This window comes from Leptonychotes weddellii, chromosome 11, assembly GCF_054177405.1.
Source record: "Leptonychotes weddellii isolate Sample4059 chromosome 11, ASM5417740v2, whole genome shotgun sequence".
NCBI lineage: Eukaryota > Metazoa > Chordata > Mammalia > Carnivora > Phocidae > Leptonychotes > Leptonychotes weddellii.
In genome coordinates this window covers 1394664-1410369 of record NC_138379.1, presented here as the reverse complement: position 1 = coordinate 1410369, position 15706 = coordinate 1394664, and the positions used below count along the sequence as shown (strand labels likewise).

Sequence of the window (15706 nt, the reverse complement as noted above, 5' to 3'; positions counted from 1 at the left end):
TAGGTTGACCGCCGCCGCTGCGCGCTCGCTCTCTGGTCGCGCGCGCGCCCCCGCCGCCTGTTATGGGGCGCCGAGGCCCCGCCCACCGGCCCCGCCCCGGCCCCGCCTCCCGCCGCCCAAGCGCGTGGCTCCTCCCCCTCTGGAGCACGCGCTCGGTTGGGGGTCAGACGGGGTGCCCCCCAACCTGCGGGCCTGAGCCCGCACGGGGGGAGGGGGGACGGGCCTGCGGCCAGGGGCGCCCTGGGAAGACCCTCCCCTTCTCTCGTCCTCCCTCAGGTGCTTTGGATAGTCCCAGGAGGCTCCCTGGAGGAGGTGACACACCAGCGATGGTGTAGCCAAAAGTGCCCCCTGGATGGGGACCCTGGGTGAGTGATGAGGTCGACAGTCAGCCGGCCTGGCCTGAAGACCCTGGAACGCAATTCCAGGCCCCCAAGCCCTTGTCCCACGGTAAGGGGGAGTTGATGAGCACTGTTAGAGGTGTCTATGTTTGGAAAGGTCCCTGAGAGGGTGACTCTAGACTAGTATTAAATGTCCGGGAGCCCCGAGCCACCTGTAGGACAAGCTCCAAATACTGTGTACTTCGTGCCAACCCTGGTGATGCCAGTAGCCCATGGAGGCCAGCCCCGCAGTGAGACCAGGTTCCTGAGGGTGTGGGGGCCAGGCCCTGCTGCCTCCCCACCCCCGGCTGATGAGGACCCGGGGAGGGGACCCATCAAGTGGGGGCTGCTTCTCCCCAGGTGACACGCGGATGAAGAAGTGGAGATGTTCTGTGTCTGCGTGACCCTAGCGCAAATGACCGGAGACCCCTTGACGGGTGGCCAGCACCCTGACCCATTGGGACCTGGATGTATCACTGTACCTCGCTGCCATGTGAATGCCCTGGGTGGCCAGCTGCTTCAGGGTGGCCAGAGCGGCTTTCTCCTCTCTCTGCGCTCCTACTTGTGTAGTTTTCTTGCTGGTTAATTTAAAAATCTGTTCTCGGGGCGCCTGGCTGGCTCAGTCGGTAGAGCGTGCGACTCTGGATCTCGGGATCGTGAGTTCAAGCCCCGTGCTGGGTGTGGAGCTTACTTTAAAAAAATGATGATATAGATAAGATATAATAAAAATCAAATCAAAATCCATTCTGGCTTCCTGCTTGTGTAAGAGCTCCAAGCACGTGTTTGTACATAGTGTAGTGTTTGTGCACGTTGAGGGGTCGTTGTAATAAAAGTGGCTTAAGTCCTCATGTGGGGTCTGCCAGGATCCTGTTTGCTGAAAAGCAGGCAGAAGAGGCCTCCGGGGTGACGGGATGCTTGTCTCCATGTCCTGGGCATCCTGCTCTCCCATCAGCTGCCTGCCAAAGCTGTGGGCTGAATCCTCAGAGAAAGGCCTTCCCTGGGCCTTCTGGGAATGGGAGCAGAGGGGGACCATGAGCCCACCCTCAGGGAGCAAGGTAGGGGGCAGAACCTCCCACGCTGTGCCTTGGTGCACCGGCCCCAAAACAGGTCAAGTCCGGCCAGCTTGTTCTGAAGATCAGGCAAGCATCAGCCGGTTAGCAGGTCCTGCCTGTGTGCCAGGCGCTCTCCCAGGTGCTGGTGGCAGGAGCTGGCCAGCCAGGACCCCTTCCCTCAAGGACCTTAGAACAGATGGCACCCCACAACCATCATGTCAATGCTGAGAAGGGAGAGAATTCCCAGGATAATTTAAGGGTAGTATCAGATGGGGCACTCTTCCAGTACTGGGCACTTGGAGGAGTCCACGGTGGACCCAGGCCCTGAAGACTGAGAAGGAGCCAGCCAGCCCTGCAAGGTGTTGGGGAGGAGCATTCCGGGCAAAGCGGCGACACATTTGGAGGAAAAGAAAGGGAGCCAGGGGATGGGAGCAGAAAGGGGGAAGAGAGCTAGGTGCTTACATTGGGGCAGGCTGTGGGGTCAGGAGCCAGCACTCAGGTCTGAAGCCTGAATGGAACTGTGTTAGATCTGAGTGCGTGGGGAGATCGGAGGGTCTCTGCACAGGCCTGGTTCCTGCGTCGAATGGGGACACAGATGTCAGCTGGCTGCCTCGGCCCCACAGCAGAGCCGGCACCAACAGCACCTGGGGCTCACTGGGAAAGTGGGCCACGAGGGTGTGTGGGGCCACCTCTGGCTGCCTAGCACAGATGGGCTCTGCCCCGGGTCCACTTCCGAAGTGCCCTGCCCAGTGGCCCCCCACCAGTTGACCTTGCGAGGACAACAGGGGACCCGCCAGCCGTGTTTCAGGGTCCTCCAGAGACACAGCAGGAGGAGACAGAAGGAGGCTCAGGTTACAGACTGGCGCAGGTGCTCAGGAAGCCCGGGATGCCCCACCGTCTGCCACCTGCAAGCCGGGGACCCAGGAGGGCTGGTGGGGTGATTCAGCATAGCCTGAAGCCCTGGGAGCCAGGGAGCCGGCGGTGTAAGTCCCAGTCTGAGGGCCGGAGAAGGTGAGATGAGACGTCCCGGCTCGAGGGGTGAGGCAGGAGCAGGGGGAGAAGTCCTACCTCCTCCACCTTCTGGTCTACCCAGGCCTCAAGTGGACTGGGTGAGGCCCACCCGCACCGGGGAGGGCCATCTACTGGCTGAGTCCACCGATTCCAGGTCAGGTCGTCCAGAGACGCCCTCCCAGAGACGCCCCTGGAAACAACGTCCCGTCTGGGCACCCCGCGGACAGTCCGCATGACACGCCACGCTGAACATCACAGGCAGTGGTGACATGACCCAGGTTGGAGCGATGGGGGCAGGTGGGCGTCCAAAGGGGCGTCCCAGGCTTGCCTGTGCCTGGGACGGGGAGAGCCCCGTCCTGAGAGGGGCTGGTTGTCCTGAGGGCCGGTGGGGCTGGTGGTGCGATGGCCATAGGGTGGGCACCCTGGCAAGAAGAGTCGGCCTTCGCCGCCCCCCTGGGTCTGGCTCCGAGTCTCCCGTGCAACTTCATGCTGGTTCCTCAGTTTCCCCATCTGTGGCAGTGCGGCTCCCAGTGTTCTCGGGTGGGTGACACGGGAGGACGCACCCAGGCACGTGGGGCAGGGCCTGGCCTGGGGGAGGCAGAAGGGCTCTGCCTCCTTCAGGCTTGCTGGACCAAGAGGCAGGCACAGCGGCGGGGGCCCGAGCTCACGGCTCCCGCGGAGCACACATTCTCGTGGGGGGGTCGCTGAACCCCGCCCCTGCCCCTTGGCCTCCTGTGGGAATCGACGAGGACCTCCCCAACAAAACCAACAGGCTGTTCATGCAGAGTGCGCTACACCGTCCCTGCATCTGCAGAGACTGGAGGGCCGGCCCGGAGCTGAGCAGCTTTGTAATTAAAAAGAAAGAGAAGAAAAGAAAGAAAGTTTAAAAAACAAAACACAGCAGCTGACAACTACAGTAGCAACAAACCGTCCAGAAGTGCAGTCACAGAGACGGTCCCACCTTAATGGCTGCAAACAGAACAACATACCCAGTAGCAAATTCAGCAAAAGAAGTGTAACAGTTGCGCGCTGGAAATTACAAAACATCCTGGAAAGAAATTGAAAAAGGTCTAACTGTGTGGACGGATATCCAGGGTTCTCAGATCGGAAGACTCCATGCTGTGGCCGTGCCCCAGCTCCCCAGATTCACCGACGGCCTCCACGCCATCGTTGTCAGAACCCCGGCGGGCTTTTCACGAGCTCATCCTAGAGTCCACAGGGGACCGCCCGGGCCTCAGAGGGGCCCAAACAACCTCAAAGAAGTACAAAGTTGCTGGACTTGTGCAAAGCTGTGGTCGTTGGGACAGCATGGTGCCCGGCGTGAAGCCAGACCCAGGATCCCTGGAGCACGCTCGAGAGCCCAGCAACACACCCCACTTTCCTGGTCGGTTGGTTTCAGCGGGGGCCCTGAGACGAATCAGCAAGAGAGAAAGAACAGTCCTTTCAACCCGCAGTGCTGGGACAGCTGGGTGTATGTTCACACGCCACAGAGCCGAGGGGCCCCACCCCTTGCCATGCCCAAAGATCAACTCAAAATGAGCTCAGATGGATCACGGTCCCCAGTGTAGGACCTGACTGTTAGATAATAGTTCTTTACCTCTGACACTGAAAGCACAAGCAAAATAAGAAAAAACACCCAAGTTAGACCCGGCCAAAATTGAAAACCTTGGCGCGTCCAAGGATATCACGGAGGATGTGGAAAGACAACCCACAAGATGGGAGAAAAAATTTGCATATCATAGATCTGGTAATAGACGAGGATCTAGGACATGAGAAGAGCTCTTAACAATGCCCCCCCCCAACCCAACTTAAAAAATGGACAAAGGATCTGAATCAACATTTTTTCAGCGAAGACATAGATCACCACTAAGCACACGGGAAGATGCTCAGCGTCACTGGTCGCCAGGGAGATGCCCAGGAGAGCCGCGGTGGGGTATGCCTTCACGCCCACCTGGACGGCCACCAGAAAGGCCACCATAAAAGAGACAGAGGGGAGCGCGGGTAGTGAGGGTATGGAGAAGTGGGCCCGGCTGGCTGGCGGGGAGAGAGATAGCAACAGTTCCTCCAGACGCTAAACTTAGAGTCACCGTGTGACCTGGCAGTTCCCCTCAGATGCTTCCAAGAGAAACAGAAACCTGCGCAGCCGAAGGCGGGAAGCAGCCAAGGGCCCGCTGGCGGGTGAGTGGACGTTAGACCAGTGGTGATGGTTGCACAATGCCGTGGATGTGCTAAAAAAAAAACAAAACCAAAACTCAAAACCACTGAACTGTACACTTTATCTTGTAATTCTTTTTAAAGATTAAAAAAAATTTTTTTAAGTAATGTCTATACCCACCGTGGGGTTCAAACTCACGACCTCAAGACCCAGGGTCGCGTGCTCCACCAACTGATCTGGCCAGGTGCCCCAAACTATATATACACTTTACATGAGTGAATTTTATGGTATGTGGATTCTATCTCTGTAAGGCTGAAAATGGGGAAGTTTCAAGTGGGTTCTGATTGGAGGCTGTGGCCTGGGGGAGATGGAGGTGGCCAGCCAAGAGTGGAGCCTCCCGTGTGCTTGATTTGGAAGGCATATTTGGCTTTGTCTGGTGGCTGCAAAATAGGGAAATCGGGGCAGAAACAAAGACGGTCCAGGTCAGGTGGATGGAGAATGGGAAGTTTGGTTGAAGGAGGGTCTTGCTGAGCTCTGAAGCTTGTTTGGGCTCAGGAATGCCCATGCTGGGACAGTTGGGATTGGGGCTGGGGACGCCCAGGCCCCGGAGGTCCTGTTTGGTGGATGCAGCAGGCCGAGGGGAATCAGACAGACACAGGGAGAAAGGAGTGTGAAGGGGAAGGCAGAGATCAGGGTGATGCTTCTACCAGTCCAGGAACCCCAAAGATGGCCAGCAACCCGCCAGCAGCAGGGGGAGGCGCCTGGACCAGATTCTCCCTCACCCACACCTGGGTCTTGGACTCCCAGCCTTGAGACTTCGAGAAAATAAAGGTCCACTGTCTATACCCGCTGGTCCGTGCTACTAGGTTATGGCTGCCCCAGGAGATTCAGGTGAGACTCAGGGTTCCACGGGCAGCACTGTGTGGTGCTGGCCATTCTGAAAGGGCCTGGCCACAGTGCTTCCCGAAGTCCTCTGTGGCACCCTGATTGGTCCTGGGGGAGGAGCTGGGGCCTCCGCTCACCGTTCCACAGGCTGCATGGCCACGGGCCCACTGCCGCCCCTCCTGCCACATTGGACGTCGAGTCCCTGGGTCCGGGCAGTTGCAGGTGGGTCCTGTGCTGGTTGATCCAACACCCTGTAAGCCCTCATCAAGGCGGGTGGGATGAGCTTCTGTGCTCGGGGAAGACCAGCCTGGCCTGTGCGTCCGTTCCACCGAAGACGCACGGCTGCCCCTTGCAGGTGGAGGTCTCTGAAGGGACCGGCTGGCCTCCAGAGGGATGGTGTCACAGCGGGCACCCGGCAGTGGCCTGGGGGGCAGGCTTGATGGGAGGGCCTGCCTCGTCTATCGCCAAGGCTGCTCTGCTCAGGGGCCCAGGGGGCCGCATCTGAGTGGCCGAGGTCAGAGCCCATTCTGTGTATTGGTTGCCCATGCCTCACTTGCTGGACACGGACTCGTGCTCCTAAGACCCCTGCCTGTCATGGCCGCCCCTATAGGTCCTCCCGTGTGCCTCCTCCCCAGGGCTGGGGGAAACGTCCAGGATGCTTTCTTGACGGGGGAGGAACAGAACCCATTCGGGAGATGCCTGGCCCCGAACCACATCCCGAGGCCATGCCATCTGCTCGGGCAGAGACCCAGGGCTGCCCCAGCAGCTGCGAGTTGCGTGCGACTCAGGTGAGTTTTGTGCTGGTCAGGGTTCTGCAGAGAATCAGGACCAGTGGGATAAATACACAGAGAGAGCGATGGATTAGAGGGAATTGGCGCCTGTGGTCATGGAGGCTGCCACGTCCCAAGGTGGGCGATCTGAAGGCCTGAGCACTGGGAGCGCCCACCAAGTACGTTTCAGTCCACGTCCGGAGACGGGAGACCATGAGCCGGGCAGAGACGGGGCAGAGAGCAAGCCTGCCCTTCCCCCCCAATTCTTTGCCCCTGGGGACCCAGGGAGGCCTGGCCCACCCTTCCACAGGTCCATCTTCCCCGGAGACAGCGCCCACACGTGGAATAACCCGACCCCAATGACCTCGTTTTACCCGAATCACCTCTAAAGAACCTGTCTCCAAACATGGGCAGGCTCTGAGGTGCTGGGGGTCAGGACTTCCACATATGAATTTGGGGCGCACGGTTCAGCCAGTAACAAGGCGGTTGCTCTCAGCCTCCCCAGCAAACATCTTTGGCCTCTTGTGATGGGAGCTGGAGCAGGACCCTCCTGGCTGCCTGTGGGTCTCGCCCCAAGACAGCCGCGTCTCCCTGACTGGGTCAGAGCTCTCTGCCGGTCACGGAGCCCCGGGCTCTCGGGCTTGCTGCTCCTGGGACAGCACCCCGTCCTTGCTTCTAAGGGTCAGCTGCCGGCCTCTGCTGGCTCGGGCACCACCATCCCGACTGCCCTCAGAGTCCAGCTCCGAAGGGGCACCTCCTGCCCTCGGCCTGGCCTCCAGCGACTGGCCTCCACGTGGTTCTCAGCGGCACAGGTCACCAGCATCTTCTTCCTTGCCTCGGCAAGTGGGGTGTCTTCTGGGGCCACCCATAAAACACAGACAGCTGGTGGGGTTTCTGGCCGTGTCGGCTACAGAGTGGCCTTCAGAGATACCTGGATTCTAGTCCCTGGGGCCTGGGAATGTCCCCTTTGACGGCCAAGGAGGCTTTGCAGGTGTGATTAAGGACCCTGAGCTGGGGCGATCTGGCCCGGCGTCAGCACGAGGCCCACGAGGGAGGCAGAGGGAGAGTTAGCAGAGAAGGTGATGGGAGAACTGTCTAGCAAGGACTTAGCAGTGTTCCAGGAGCCTCACAAGGGGCTTAAACCCTGCATCTCAGGGGAGAGCTCAGACACTAACACACGTATCCAACTGAATATTCTTTCCCCATGAGGGAGCAGACTCGGGCTTGGACTCCGACAGACACCCCCAGCTTCTGTGGCTTCCTCCCTGTCAGCGGGGAACTGAATGCTGTGTTCCTGCAGGGGGAGGTCGGGTGGAACCCACACCGTTACGGGGACAGAAGCCTCGTGCGAGGTTTAACTGTGTGTGTCCGCCTGACCAGCCACGGAGGGCCAGACATTTGGACAAACATTAATCTGGGTGTGTCTGTGAGGGTGTTTCTGGATGAGATTAACATTAGGATGCATAGATTGAGTAGAACATTGGCCTCCCTAGCGTGGGTGGGCCTTACTCAATCAGTGGACGGCCTGACTAGCACAAAAAGGCTGAGTGCAGGGCTCTCCTCCTGCCTGCCCGTGTGAGCCGGCGCATGAGTCTTTTCCTGTCTTCAGACACATGCAGACATGTTGGTCTTTGCTGGGTCTCCAGTCTCTGGGCTTGTAAACCAGCACGCACGGCCTTGGCTCTCCGGGGCCCCCGGCTTGCCGACTGCAGATCTCGGGACGTCTCAGGCTCCGTCGCCGCATGAGCCCATCTCTTGCAACAAACCTCCACTATGGCTTCTGCTTCTCCGGAGAACGCTGATGGAAATGCTGTGCCCTTGGAATCGTTCCAGGAGCCTGCCCTCAGCACGGGAGCTGGTGCCAAGGGGCTGCATCCAAGGAGACCGGCCCGTGCTCCGCTTCCCGGACCCGGTCTCCGTGTCCTCCCTGGGGACAAGCCACTCCACGCCACCCGGCCTCCGTCCAGTGACTTCCCTCCACTCCACTCCACTTCCCTCCACTGCAGGTGAGCCCACAGCCTCCCCTTGGGCCTCGTCAGCCTCACAACGGCCTCGCTTCTGAGACTGCAAACGCCAAGCTGGCAGCACACCCCGTCCTTCCAGGTGGCCCCACGCTCACGACACGCACCTGCCTCCTCGCGGGCAGTCTGCTGCTCGCCTGGGCTTCCAGGGCTCGAGCTCTGTGGCCTCATGGGAGTGGACCAGCTCTTGGTCACCTTCCAACTGTCTTTGGGAACATGTGCCCTCCAGGGTCACCTTAAAAGAAGCAAGGAGCTTACCTCACTTCCCCCGCTTGCCATTGGTTGGAACTCAGTGACCGGCCTTTGCATTCATGGGGCCACATACCCAGACCTGCCTTCTGGAGGAAGAGAGGCGTGGAGCGGGGCTGAGTGCCCCCCAAGGCCGCCAAGACCTGCTGACAGTGGCCAACTCCCCACCATGGGAATGAGCCCGTCCAAGACCAGTCAAGCTGAGCCCAATCATGTGAGCTGCAAAGCTTACCGTCGTGCCCGTGGAGGTCCGGTGGGTATTCATTAATTTAAGCGTTTTTTTAATGGCAGCTCCCTGCTGCAGAGACCCTATTTCTGTAGTCGTCAGGATAGACCAGGTTATGTTGTGGTAACGAATAACCCCGAAGCCTAAACTGGGGGTGACATCAGCTTGGCAGCCAGGCCGCTTGCAGTGACCCCCAGTGGCAGAGGCTGGGACGGCGGGGGGGGATTGTGTGACGCTGGCGGGATTCCCCGAGAGCCGTACGAGGTAACTCGGCAGGACAAGAAAGAGACGGGCTCAAGGAGGAAGGCCCCGTTTGCATGCAGAAATGACAGCAAACATGGAGACGTATCCAGAAATTCAGAACTTTGCAAGGTTGGAAAGCCAGCTGCCTCCAGAGCCGAAATTTTAAAAGCTTTTTTTTTTCTTTTTTTTAAAGATTTTATTTATTTATTTGACAGAGAGAGCAAGAGAGCACAAGCAGGGGGAACAGTAGAGAGAGAGGGAGAAGCAGGCTCCCCACTGAGCAGGAAGCCTGATGCGGGGCTCCCGCAGATCCCAGGACCTGGGATCATGACCTGAGCCGAAGGCAGACACTTCACCGACTGAGCCACCCAGGTGCCCCTAAAAGCTTTTTGAGGCAATGCTGCGCCCGAGTTGGGGCAGGCGAGGCAAAGATCCGAAGACGGGTAAGGCCTGTCTGGGAGAGCCCCCGGCGGCTGCCATCCACGTGGCAGATAGACACGAGAGCAAATAAACCCCAACATTCCCCTGGCTCTGCTAAGCCACGCGTGGCACAGTCTGGCTCCGTCCTGAGCTACGCCCGGGGGACATGAAGCCTCCAGGGTCGCCATGCGAGGGGAAGGGAGCACCGGGGGACAGGGCAGGGGCTCTGGAGGGGCCACTCCTGCCCATGTGCCCCTGGCCAGGGAGAGACAGCAGACTCGGCACATCACCTTGTCCCGTCTCCCTTGTGCCACGCGCTCGAGACCACACCAGCCCGGTGGCATCCGACCTGCCTCCACTCCTGGACCACGTGGCACCATGACACACCACACGCCGCTTCTGTGGCCGCTTCTGTGGCTCTGATACAGTGGCCCCTCACCTTCAGGCGGCTGGACGTTTGGCTTCCTCTGCGTGGAATGTCCTGCCGCCCAACATACACATGCACACACCCGTACGCATGCCCGCGCACGCCCACGTGCATGTGTCCACGCGTGCCTCCTCGCTCGCTTCCCTTGCAGCTTGGAGCTTGTCTCGCTGCAGAGATTCTGGGCATCAGACGCCGGGGAGGAGCCACACCACAGGCTGTCTGACTGCGCGCTATCCCCATCCAGCTTTTACGAAGAACGCAAAATGGAATACCTGGCGGGAAACGAGGAGATTGGGATACGTGGACCTCCTACCAAGAGAAGGCCGTGGACGCTTCCAGAAGCACGCGGGCAGACATGCTAAGGACACTCAGCCAAGTCTAACACTCATGGGAAGCGCAAGCAGCTGAAATAACGGACTGGGGGACGTGGGTTTGCCTTGTCCTAAGCAATGGAAATACTCATTCTGTCCGAAATAAAAGTTTTTGGAAATCTTGTTTAGAAAGTAGTAGCCCACACGTTCGTTTCAACAATAGCGGGGCTGAGGAGCTCGCCCACAGGCTGGGCCGGGACCGCAGCCCCCACCCTGGCTCCCGCCCCGCCTTCCCCGTCCCTGGTGCTGCCTGGCTGTCGCCCCGCACCTCGGGGGTCTCCCTCCCTCCCCGGCCGTTGCTACTGCCCCACGCGGGGCTCCGGGCTATTTTTGTCCGGTGGGCAGATGAGGGCCCAGCTGGGTAAACAGAGCAAGGGTCTGCCTGTGGCCAAGGTCAGGGTGCACCTCGGGGAGGACCTGTCCCCCTCCATGGAAGGTTCTGAGGACCCACCCTTGCAGGGGCTGTGAAGGGTCCGTCAGGCTGGGCTGCAGGGATGGGACCTGAGTGGGCCTGGCAGGCGGGGAGGGCGAGGCTCCCCACCCCCAGAGCCCAGAGGCTCTGACACCCCGATATTTCACGGCCCCACGGTGCCCAGGGGGACCCCAGCAGCGCCAGGGCTGAGGCCAGAGCGGAGGCGGTAGCTAGCAGATCTCGGGGCTCTGCCTCTAATCAGCCGGTAGCTGCTCTTGGGCTGACACCTAGCCTCTCAGAGTCTCCCAGCTACTCCTTTGGCATTTTTTGAGTTTGGATCCTTATAGCCCTGGGTCGGAGTGGGGGGGGTGGGTGCTGGCTGCCACACGAAGGCTCCTGGGGGACAGATGCCGAGCAGAGCCTCTGAGAAGGTCTGGCTGCAGCCTCTGGAGAATTTGCAAGAACCCTTTCTGGGGAGTCCAGAGGGGCTGTTCTGGGAGGGGTCACAAGGAAGGCCTGGGAAGCCGCTGACCGCCCGAGCCGGGGTCCTGGAAGGGCAGCAGTGGGGCCCGATAAGGGCAGCAGTGGGGCCCGATAAGCGATGGCGGGCGGGGATGCGGCGAGGGGCGTGGGCTTCTCCTCCTGGCACCTGGGCCTGTCTCTGGAGCTCAGGAGTGGGTCAAAGCCTGTAGTGCGGTGAGAGTCCTCGGCTGACCCCAGGAGGGAGGGGGTGCTTATTGTCACGTGGCCAAGACTGGCCACAGCCTGAGGAGAGCTGGGCCAGGCTGGCCGGGGCACTCTGCGGACGGAGAATGTGGGGCCTGGCATGGGCTGTCCTCCACCGGCGTGCCCCGGAGCCCGGCCCCCCACGCCCACGATGAGACTGTCTCTGCTAGGGCGGAGGACTCGGCATCACACGGGCCACACTCGAGAGCAAGAGAACCTAAAACATTTACTCTAAACAACCAGAGGGCCCAAGAAGAAATCACAGTGGAAAATTTAAAATACCTAGAAGCGAACGATGTTGAAAGAGTGACCTTCAGACCTCGCGGGCTGCAGCAGAGGGGCTGGGGAAGAGGCGGGGGGTCTTGGCGCTCACCCAGGACTGAGGTCCGGGAGCTGAGCCTCCAGCCGCAGAAGCTGGAAGTAGCACCACAGAACCCACCCAGTGGAGACAGTGGAGGGCAGAGGGCAGTGAAGTGGTGGCGGGGAGGTGTGTGGCGGGGAGGGTCCCCAGCCAGAAGCTACCCCGAGGAGGCAAATAAAACCAGCAGTCTGGCAAGTTGGATCACGAAACACAAAAGCAATGAAAAATGTTAGGAGGTAAGAAGGGACAGGACAGGTTCCCCAGGAGGGGAAGTGGGTGTGGGACTCTAGTATCCGGTGGGCAGGTTCCGACTGGTCTGAGGATGGACGTGGGTGCATGCGCGTGGCCCGGGCGGCCTTATTACAACGGCCCCTGCGGCCTGCTTTCCAACAGCGACAACAGATTCCCTGAGTCTCTGGACACCAGCTGGGGTCCTGCGAGCCGACTCTGACTCGGCTGGCCCAGAGCCGGCATCAGACCCCACAGGTGAAGGGCTCAGCCCCCCAGGGCGGCCCCCACTGGAGGCGCCAATTGCAAGTCCAGGCTGTGTTCTGGAAATTGGGGGGTTCCTGTGATCCCTGCCCGGGTTCCACGATGTCCCAGAGCAGCGCACAGAGCACAGGAAAGGGTTTCCCTTGCCGTTACCTATTTATTAGAAAGGATACAACTCAGAAACAGCCCCACGGAGGGCCTGTGGGCGGCGAGGTGCCGGGGAAGGGCCGCGGGGCATCCATGTGCTCTCTGGGTGCCCCCCTCCGGACACCCGCACCTGTTCACCGACCAGCTCCCAGCGGCTCGGAGCCTGCCTGGCGGTTCCCCTGGGCGGGCATGGTGATTACCTGGGCGAGTGACTCGACCTCCCGTCCTCCCCCCTCCCCAGGGCTCTCTGCACGCCTGACCCCTCCGGAGATGGGCCTCTGTCCCGAAGTCACCAGTCATCCCAGGGACACACCCAAGATACTGTCACTACTTTAGACATGACAAGAGTTGTAGGCACTCTGTGCCCCGAACTGGAACAAAGACCAAATATTCATTTTTAACCATGTCACTGGCCACCCCTTGGTCTTTGACCAGATCCTTTATAGGAAAATGATCATAAAGGTCACAGGCTACTGGCAGAGTAGTAGACTAGGTCCGGTCTATTGTCGTCGTGCCCTGTGAGGACCTCTCCCGGGCCGCCCGGCCCAGGTCTGCAGGCTCTGAAGGTGGGAGCACACCCAGCCAAACACAGCGGGTCCTCGAGGGCTCCCGGTGTTGGGGGCCAAGAGGCAGTGCTGTCTCCCGCTTTCTTGATGTGATCTGCACATTCGCTGTTATGTGTTCATTATTCATCCCCAGACCCTCAGCTACTACTGTCCTGTCTCTCCGTTTGTGGTCTTTGGAAGGGCCCCAGGCCTGGCCGCCAAGCCTCCCTGCACCAGGAGCGCCTCCCCTCCGTCCACCCCCGTCCGACTACCAGACAACGGAGCTGCTTTCACTACGAACCCCGCTCTGCCAGATGGGGTGAGGGCTAGGCCGCCTCGTCAGGAGCTCCGGCGCTAGGTTTAAAGACCTCGCTACCGTTTCTGGCTTGGGGAGCGCCCGGTTCTGGCCCCCGGGGCTGCGGCCCTGCTCTCGTGGGCAGGTGCATCTGGGCGGAAACAGAGGAGTACCGTCACCACGCCCGTGTCCCCGCAGCAGCCCTTCCCCAGACCCGCCAGAAGCACACGCTGTATGGTGGGGGCGGGGGGGCTCTCTGTGCGTCCCAGTGGTGCTGAGTGTGAGCCCACGTGCGTGAAGGCCCTCGTGCTTTGCACAGACGCTGCTTTCGCTGCCCGTTCCTTCTCCATCGCACGAGTCCTCTGAGGGGAGGGCTCTCGGACGCCGGGGGCTGTGGACCGAGGCTCCTGGGCTGAAGAAAGGACGGTCCGCCCCCCAGATCGGGGCGTTGTGCCCTGCTCCAGAAGCACCCTGAGCACCTGTGTCCACCGCCGGTCAGCACAGCCCAGAGTCCGTGTCCCTCCTGCAGGACCCGCCCGTGGCCCCGGGACCTCGGAGGCAAGTGTCAGCGTCACCAGCCAGCTGTGCCTGGGGCTTCCCAGCAGCCCCTCGGCACCCGTCCCTCTCCGGAGGCAGCCGGAACCGCGCTTCGTGGCGTCTGGTGCCTCTGCGGGCGCCCCAGGAGTGTGTCTGGGCTCCGTCCACCTCTGCACTGCCGCCCCCACGACCTCCTCCGGGAGCCCTCGGGGATATCTGCCTGCAGATGCGTCACCTTCCAAACTGGAAGGAACCCCTGCGACGGGCACTGACGTGTCCCCTCGCGCACCGCTGCAGTTCCCACGGTCATTCCCACGGGCCGTGCCGCACGCCGGCATCCTTCCACAGGCCCGGTCCCGTCACCCGCCCACTGGACCATACGGCCGGGCCGCTGGCCACTGGCCACGAGTCCTCAGAAACCAAACGCGGGGCTTCTCCCAACGGTTCAATTCTCCCCTCGCGTCTGGGAAAGCAGTGCGCAGGGCGGCCCACGGAGCTGACCGGCTGCCGGCTCCCTCCATCGCCACCGGGGCCTTCCAAACAGAGCCTTGTCTGTTCACCGTGGAACTGCCGCCCGCGACCCAGCAGCTCTTGGTCGCTGGGCGAGACCTGTTCGGGTAGAATCAGGCCGCTCCTCCCACTGTCCCGGAGCCTGCCCCGGGGAGGAGAGGTTCCCTGCGGCACCGCCTCCCGGCACCTCCTGGGCGGCACGGGGGCCGTATGAGCCACCGCCATCCCTGCCATCCCCCTGAGAGCGCTTTTCCACCATCAGTTAGCATCTGGTAACAAGGTAATAATGCCCCTCAGATGGAGCTTCTCCCGCTCGCAGTCCCCGTGGCCGTCACCGGGAGGCGCCCATAAGCTCTTGCTGCAAACCCTGGCTGAGGGTCCACATGGGGCTGTGGCCAGAGAAGGCGCCTGCATCTACCCCGTGTGGCCTCAGGCCCCATGGACGCTGCTCGAGCAGCGCGGCTGCGTGCCCGCTGTTTGCTGGCACCGGGTGGGGGACACCCCCAGGCAGACGTCCATCCCCAGAACACGGTCCGGGAAAAGAGGAGACAGCTTTCATGAGGCCTGTCACACTCTCCAGCTCCCAAAACCTGGCCCACCTGGGCATGTGGCCTTCTCCAGGTCCAGTGGCGGCGGGTCAGGCTTGGCCGTGGACGTGCGGGTCCAGTGGCGGCGGGTCAGGCTTGGCCGTGGACGTGCGCATGGCCTTCTCCAGGTCCAGTGGCGGCCAGGTCAGGCTTGGCCGTGAACGTGCACGTGGCTCCCTCCGGGTCCAGTGGCGGCAGGTCAGGCTTGGCCGTGGACGTGCGCGTGGCCTCCTCCGGGTCCAGTGGTGGCGGGTCAGGCTTGGCTGTGGACGTGCACGTGGCCCCCTCCGGGTCCAGTGGCGGCGGATCAGGCTTGGCCGTGGATGTGCGCGTGGCCCCCTCCGGGTCCAGTGGTGGCGGGTCAGGCTTGGCCGTGGACGTGCGCGTGGCCTCCTCCGGGTCCAGTGGCGGCCGGGTCAGGCTTGGCCGTGGACGTGCGCGTGGCCCCTTCCGGGTCCCGTGGCGGCGGGTCAGGCTTGGCTGTGGACGTGTGCGTGGCCTCCTCCGGGTCCAGTGGCGGCAGTCAGGCTTGGCCGTGGACGTGCACGTGGCCTTCTCCAGGTCCAGTGGCGGCCGGGTCAGGCTTGGCCGTGGATGTGCGCGTGGCCCCCTCCGGGTCCAGTGGTGGCGGGTCAGGCTTGGCCGTGGGTTTGCTGCCACAGTGCCCACATCAGGGAGTCTGGGGGGCTTCTCTTCTGCCCCCCAATGAGGGTGGAGCCCGGACCCCAGCCCTCTGTCAACCTTTATCTGGATCAGGCGGCTGATTATCGCCCCAGGTGCTTCCGGGTCTGCTCTCAGTGATCTTTGTTCCTGCTGCTCGTCTTCCTCCACGCTGGTGTCCTTGGTGTCCCGGCGGGTCAGTAGCAGGGCGTCCATCCCTTCGGCCC

General features: G+C 61.4%; 1 protein-coding gene and 2 long non-coding RNA genes across 4 annotated transcripts; 2 read left to right on the top strand and 1 right to left on the bottom strand.

The window, feature by feature from the left end:
- Positions 1-9336, top strand: LOC145716091 (uncharacterized). Of its 2 annotated transcripts, none has more exons than XR_014138429.1 (3): positions 1-6268; positions 8084-8773; positions 9205-9336. It is a non-coding gene; the product is annotated as an uncharacterized LOC145716091 (long non-coding RNA). The 2 variants fall into 2 exon arrangements; XR_014138430.1 differs by having other exon boundaries at positions 1-8256; positions 8501-8773.
- Positions 9337-9695: 359 nt separating this feature from the next.
- On the bottom strand, positions 9696-15695 carry LOC145716090 (uncharacterized). The gene is made up of 3 exons (XM_081797592.1): positions 15018-15695; positions 14832-14868; positions 9696-10108 (listed from the first exon to the last, which is right to left on the bottom strand). Exons 1-3 carry the CDS (start codon positions 15693-15695, stop codon positions 9696-9698), a joined length of 1128 nt encoding a protein of 375 aa, XP_081653718.1.
- On the top strand, positions 14603-15467 carry LOC145716092 (uncharacterized). The gene is made up of 3 exons (XR_014138431.1): positions 14603-14853; positions 14948-15327; positions 15381-15467. It is a non-coding gene; the product is annotated as an uncharacterized LOC145716092 (long non-coding RNA).
- Positions 15696-15706: the final 11 nt, after the last annotated feature.

Bases quoted from the DNA above. Each gene is read 5' to 3' on its own strand.
- LOC145716090 (XM_081797592.1), bottom strand. From the start codon at position 15,695: ATGGACGCCCTGCTACTGACCCGCCGGGACACCAAGGACACCAGCGTG. The intron at 14,869-15,017 runs CTGCCGCCACTG...GCCAAGCCTGAC, and splicing joins CGTCCACGGCCAAGCCTGAC to CCGCCGCCACTGGACCTGGA. The intron at 10,109-14,831 runs GTGGGCCAGGTT...GTTTCCCGCCAG, and splicing joins GGAGAAGGCCACATGCCCAG to GTATTCCATTTTGCGTTCTT.